Here is a 7,156-nt window from a genome sequence, read left to right on the forward strand (position 1 = left end):
CACAGCGTGGGCTGCCGGCAGCCTCAAACAGATAACGGCGCATGGGCGCCGCCATCTTACCTGGGATCGCCGCTCCCCGTGACGTCATCGGGGCGCGGCGATCCGTCTCCATGGTAGCCTCGGGTCTTCCGAAGACCCGAGGCTATTTCGTTTTAACCCCTTCATTACAATGTGCTGATAGCACATTGTAATGAATGAGGAAGAAAATCCCCATATACTGCCATACTGTAGTATGGCAGCATATGATAGGATCGATCAGACAACCTAGGGTTAAAGTACCCTAGGGAGTCTGAAAAATAGTATAAATAAAAATTTAAAAAAAGTAAAAAAAAAAGTATAATAAAAAAACCTAAAATTTCAAATCACCCCCCTTTCCCTAGAACTGACATAAATATAAATAAACAGTAAAAATCATAAACACATCAGGTATCGACGCGTCCGAAAATGCCCGATCAAAATAGGATAACGGTTTTCCAATGCGTTTAACCCCTTAACGGAAAATAGCGCCCAAAGTCGAAAATGGCACTTTTTTGCCATTTTGAAAAATCTAAAAAAAATCTAAAAAAAGTGATCAAAAGGTCGTACAGTCCTAAAAATGATATAATTGAACAGATTATCAAATTTCGCAAAAAAATGACACCACCCACAGCTTCGTACACCATAGTATAAAAAAAAGTTATTAGTGCCAGAAGTTGGCAAAATCAAAAAAATTATTTTTGTACAGGAGGTTTTAATTTTTGTAAATGTATGAAAACATTATAAAACCTATACAAATTTGGTATCCCCTTAATCGTACCGACCCAAAGAATAAAGTAGACATGTCATTTGGGGCGCTCAGTGAAAGACGTAATATCCAAGCCCACAAGAACATGGCGCAAATGCGGTTTTTCACCATTTTCATTGCATTTGGAATTTTTTTCCCGCTACCGAGTACAAGGCATGGAATATTTAATACCATCATTATGAAGTGCTATTTGTTACGCAGAAAACAAGCCGTCACACAGCCCTTTACGTGTAAAAATAAAAAAGTTATAGATTTTTGAAGGTGGGGAGTGAAAAATGGACATGAAAAAACAGGAAAGGGCCCGGTCCTTAACCGGTTAAAATAAGTTGTCTGGCCTCCGCATAAGATGTGCCTTTTTGAGAAGTCACCATTCAGGTGTGTGATTAGCTGTGACGAGTCAGACATCCCATTTAAGCTACTGTGTCTGCCTTGTGTTTGGACACAAACAAAAAAAATTGCAGATAAATCAATGCAATAAATTATTAAAACAATATGAATATAGTAAAGACAATTACAAATAAAAACCTACACCCATAAAAAAAAGGATTTACCTTTGCAGATGGAGACTGGCTAATTTTCCAGATTATGACACGGTCACCACACACTAACCAGGCCCATCCAAGTTCATGAATCCTCACCATTAAAGAGTCATCAGCTGTCAGAAAATAAAAATTAATCAAACTGAAAAATCTCAAATAAAATTAAAATCTACAACAGACCAATGTTTATGAGCAGTCTGGTAATGCACACAACAGCAAGCTACAAAGAAAATACACACTTGCTGCAGATTCATTGCTAATGGTCAATGGGTTATGCATTAGTATTCAGGTTTCCTATTTTATACCATCACCTACTCTTAGGCTATATTCACACTGCCGTTGCCCGCCCGTACCGTACCGTAGCGGGCAACAGCAGTGTACGGGGAGAGGAGGAGGAGGTGAGCGCAGCTCACCCCCGCCCCTCTCCATAGCAACCTATGGCGCACGGCGCCGTATTACGGGAAAAGATAGGACATGTCCTATCTTTTTCCCGGGTATGGAACGGTACGGTGCCGCACCGTACCGCTCCCGTAGGGTGCCGTGCGCCCATAGGAGTGTATGGGGGACGTATATACGGCCAATATACGTCCCCCATACACTCCATACGTTAGTGTGAATGTAGCCTTACTCATGTTTCTTTAAAGAAAATCTACCATCAAAATCCATCATGATAAACCAAGGGCACTTATTCATGTATCCAGGCACTGTGACTGTGGTAATCTTCTTTCCAAAATTATGCTAACGAGTCTCGAGGTGTTACAAGAGCTGCTCAGTGCTGCATATTCACAGGCTGTTTCAATGAGCAGAGAATGTGGCACCCGGGCTAGATACGGTGAGCACAACATGTGCGCACTATAGCGTGCCCGCAAAAGAAAAAAAAAAAGATAAAGCGTGCTCTATCTTCAGCCGTAAGCACGGCCATGCGCCACAATTCTCTATGGAGAGAGGAGGGGTGAGCAGTGCTTGCTTCACCTCTCCACCGTGCCCGACTGCCCGCCCGGCCGTAGCATAAAGCCTAAAGACAACATGTGGGCCTATACTGGAGTGGATTGTGTACTTCGGATTCTGCAGTATGTGTTGTATTAGACATTTACTCACTTTTACTTACATTTTACCATCCAGCCCTGTTCAACAGAATGAAACAGTAAAGTAAATTACCATGAGGACTTGTCAAAGCCTCCATGACCTTAACTGGCAGCGAAGAACCAAATAACTGAACATTGTAATTGACGGTTTCCACAGCACAAGGGTGAAGAACAACTCTTGAAGGTGTTGCCCTGAAATAAAAAAATTATGCAAGTCAAATATTGCACACATGCTGTGGCTAAAGTAGACTATATACATCATAGCTGTCAGATGAACACCCAGCATGTTTATGTCCATAAGCAGAGGGAAATAAGACATTGTTCACACTAGTCACGGTGTTCCATCATAGCTAATAGCTAAACTATCATATATTTCTTCAAAAATTACTGACAAACAGGGTAATGATCTCTATTATAAGTCAGAGGTGTCGAACACTACAGGCCTTTTACACTTTTATTGTTTCCTTATTACTTACCTCCATTCATAGGAGATGTATAAGAGCTTGTTTTTAGCTGTATACATTGTACTTCCTAGTGGTACCATTTTATACGCCGAGTTTACCGTGTGGTCCAAAATACGCCTCCCCTTGACTATTTTGGTTAGTACAATCTCAGAGGTATCAAACATACATAAGGCTTTTAATGCACAGGCCTATATAAGGTATTATTTTGGCAGTAGCAGCAAACATTTACATTCATACCATTTTGTGAATGTAGCCTAGGGAAAAGAACATTTTCATTATTATTTAGACACCTGTCCTGCCTTGCATTCAATTTACTACAATAACAGGGCTTTAAACATGTGATCTGTGTGGGGGCTGTGTGTCTATCCTTTTGACAATACTGTAAGAGATAACTGCACTGTGTATCTGCTGCAGATATATCCAGATTTCCCATTTCTTCCTAATACTCTTTGTTTTATTAAGAATAGGCTTTAAACAACAGATATGTTGTCCGTATTCATCTACACTATGGGGCTCATTTACTAAGGGTCCACGGACCGCGATTCTGTTGGGTTTTCCCGAATATTTCCGTTTTGCACTGAATTGCCCCGGGTTTTTGGCGCACGCGATCGGATTGTGGCGCATTGGCTTGCACGCGACAAATGGAGGGGAAAGGGGGTGTGGCCTTCGGAAATCCAGACGGATTCTGAAAAACCGCAGAATTTTAAAAACTAAATGTGTCGCAAGATCACGCACTCACATGCACCAGGAAGAAGAACAAGGTGAACTCCGGCGGACCTCGGCGCAGCAGCCACTCATGAAGGAAATTGGACGCACGACCTTAGTCGCGCCGGACCCGAATCCTCGGCGGACAACGCACAGTGGGATCGCGACAGGACCGGGTAAGTGAATGAACCCTTATGCGTCCCACGTGTGTTCAGTGTCTGAGCTGTAAGGATGCAAATGCGCCCTGTATGTCACCTATAGTTGCACACAGAAAAAAAAAAAAAAAAATAGATGATTGTCAAATGAAGTCATTGGTTTATTCCAGTTACTCGATTTTGTGTTACCTAGCAACCGGGCGACACCTGTGTGGCATTAACATTTTTCACAGCTCCATAGACTTCTATGGGAAGGCAATGCCCACAAAAACAGAGAATAGGACCTTGTGTAAGAGTGAAACGTGCTATATAAAATAAGGATGAGAACTGTGTGTCAAATTTTCTAGTCTTACCGTAAAATCAGTTTTTTGTTGCAACATTTGGGGACATTGTACCATGGGTATAGGACCAACCACAAAGTTAGTAAGAAACGCTGTTAGTTCCACCTCGGTGGGCTATACCCTCACCACAGGCCTGACGCTGATCAGCTTGTGCAACAGCACAACCCTCGCCACAACAAAAGATATAAAATAAACTCAAAATAAAACAACTGAAATAACATGTCCTAAACCTGGGAAAAATACAAATTCCCGGAAAAGTATATAACAAAGCAGAGGGTGGGTTCTGTAGCAAAAAGAAAGAAATTCTCGTTCCAATATTGGGGGACACGGTACCATGGGATGTCTCAGAACAGTCCCTTAACCTCTTTAGGATGCAGCGTTTTCACGTTCATGTTTCACACTCACCACCTTCACAAATCTATAACTTTTTCATTTTTCCATGTACAGAGCTGTGTGAGGGCTTATTTTCTGTGTAAGAAATTTTACTTCTCAGTGATATTATTTATTATCCATGCCATGTACAAGGAAGCTGGAAAAAACCTCTCTGTGCGTTCCACATGATACATCTATTTTATTCTTTGGTTTGGTACGATCACAGTGAATAATTTTTTCACACTTTTGTGCATTGAGCTGTGTACGATGTCATTTGTTGCAAGATGAGCAGACATTTTCATTGCTACCATTTTGAGGACTGTGCAAACTTTTGATCATTTTTTATTAAATATCTTATGTGATGTAAAATGGTGTAAAAGTTGCATTTCAAACATTTTGGCGCTATTTTCCATTATGGGGTTCCCAGTCAGGAATAACTGTTTTTATATTTTGATACCTTGAGAAGGCTGTAGCTACACTGATGCAGAAACATATCTTGTTTAATCCCCAAGTTGAGTGGTTTGCTTAAAAAACTATTTTAACATTCAGGACCCTGGGAAAGTTAAGTTTAAGGTTTTTAAAAAAAAAAATAAAAAAAATTTATTATCTTTTTTCTTTTAGTATATTTTAGACCCTTTAGGGTACTTTAACCCTAGAAGGTCTGATCGTTTTTACTATATACTGAAATACTACTGTATTGCAGTATATGGCGTTCTTACATAGTTTTCATTACAATGTGCCACTAGCACATTGTAACGAATCTGCAGGTGCCATACAGCCCAGGTCTTACAAAGGAGCACTCGCTGCAGCACCTATCTATATGCTTGCCCAGATGAGAATATGTTCATGTGAATGAGGCCTAAATCAATAAGACAGTATGTCATCCAAGGCTGTGTTTACACACAGTGCTTAACCTCTTAACGCTCAGCGTCCGATATATCGGACGCTGAGCCGATGCCGGTTCAGCTCAAGATTTGAGCCGAACCGACATCGGGAAACACGGGGTGCCGGCTGTGACTGATAGCCGGCACCCCAGTGTAACACCCGCGATCGGAGTGGTCTCTGATCGCGGGTGATTAACCTGTTAAATGCCGCAGTCATCGCGACCGCGGCATCTAACATGCATCTGGGGGGTCTTTCCCCCACGATCGCCCCCCCGAATCATTTTCGGGGGGCAAAGATCATTGCTACAGTATCACTGGGGTCCGATCTGGACCCCAGTGTTACCTGCAGGAACTGCCGGTAAGATGGCGTCTATGACGTCATCTTACTGGCAGAGTGCCACCCTATGCAAGTGCATAGGCTGACACTGATAATGTCAGTATTATTATTATGAACAAGCAATCAGATTATTGCTTGTTCATTTCCCATGGTGGAAAAAGTGAAAAAGTAAAAAAAAAAAATTATTCAATAAAAAAATAAAGTAATAAATCACCAAAAATGCCCAAAAGCCCCAAAACATATAAAGAGACATATAACTGAAAAAAAAGTCTAAATCATAACACAAACCCCACATATATAGTATCACAGCGTCCGTAACAACCCGTAGAATAAAAGTAAATAATTATTGAACCCGCACGATGAACGCCGTAAAAGAAAACTGTTATAAACCCTCCAAAAATTATGATTTTTACCTAATCAATCCCAAATGCTATAAAAAGTGATCAAAAAAACATATGTACTCTAGAATGATGCTGGTGCAAAGTACAACGTGTCCCGCAAAAAACAAGCCATCAACCAGCTCCGTAGCCAAAAACGTAACAAAGTTATGCCACTTGGAAGATGGCAATACAAAAATTATAGATTTTTCCCCACAATAGGGTTTTATTTTACAAATTTAGTAAAACGCAAGAAAATATATTCGTGTCTGGTATCCCCGTTATCGTATCGACCCATAGAATGAAGATAACATGATTATTAGTCTATACGGTGAACACCACAAAAAAAAAAAAAAAAAAAAGTAAAAAAAAAACAGTAGAGAATTGATGCTTTTCTACTCCTGCCTCAAAACCTCAAAATGGTAACATTGGAAAAAGCATCTCATCCCGCAAAAAAAATGGCATCACATGGCCCTAATAGCGCAAAAGTGAAAATTTTACAGCCTTCAAAAGAGGCCAATGAGGAAAGTAAAATCCTGGCAGCTGCAGCGCCCTCCTTCCCTTCTGCGTCTCGCTGTGCGCCCATAAAACAAGTCACGGCCACATGTGGGGGGTCTCTGTACTCGGGAGAAATTGTAGAACAAATTGTATGGTGGGTTTTGTATTTTTATCTTTTGGAAATGTGTAAATTTTAGGGCTAAATGAATGTATAACCGGCACAATTTGACTATTCTAAATTTCGCCTCCATTTTGATGTAATTACTATGAAGATCTCAAGGGGTTAACAATCTTCGTAAAATCTGTTTCTGATAGCTTGAGGGGTGCAGATTTGAAATTGGGTTGATTATATAGGGGGGTTTTGATGCTAAATATGTAAATTTTCATTCAAAACTGTATTTATCCCCAAAATAGTCAATTCTGAAAATCCGGAAAAGCGATATTCTATTTGTAAGCCGCGTGACATCAAAATAAATTATCCAGACGTTTCATAAATTATGAAAATGTAAAGTAGACAAATGGGAAATGTTATTCAGCAATTTATTTAGGTGGTAAATCTATCTGCCTGAAAACGCAATGATTTCAAATTTCAAAAATGGCAAATTTTTCAGAAAA

The 7,156-nt window shown here is 40.3% G+C and overlaps 1 protein-coding gene across 1 annotated transcript in view; it reads right to left on the bottom strand.

Moving 5' to 3' along the window:
- Positions 1–7,156, bottom strand: part of NUP133 (nucleoporin 133) — a 43,085-nt gene that overhangs the window by 33,617 nt on the left and 2,312 nt on the right. The window contains exons 2-3 of the mRNA XM_072141265.1: positions 2,482–2,600; positions 1,336–1,439 (exon numbers count right to left, since the gene is read on the bottom strand). Coding sequence (XP_071997366.1) covers positions 1,336–1,439; positions 2,482–2,600 — 223 coding nt within the window. The remainder of the gene's footprint in view (positions 1–1,335; positions 1,440–2,481; positions 2,601–7,156) is intronic.

The sequence above is a fragment of the Engystomops pustulosus genome, chromosome 3, assembly GCF_040894005.1.
Source record: "Engystomops pustulosus chromosome 3, aEngPut4.maternal, whole genome shotgun sequence".
NCBI lineage: Eukaryota > Metazoa > Chordata > Amphibia > Anura > Leptodactylidae > Engystomops > Engystomops pustulosus.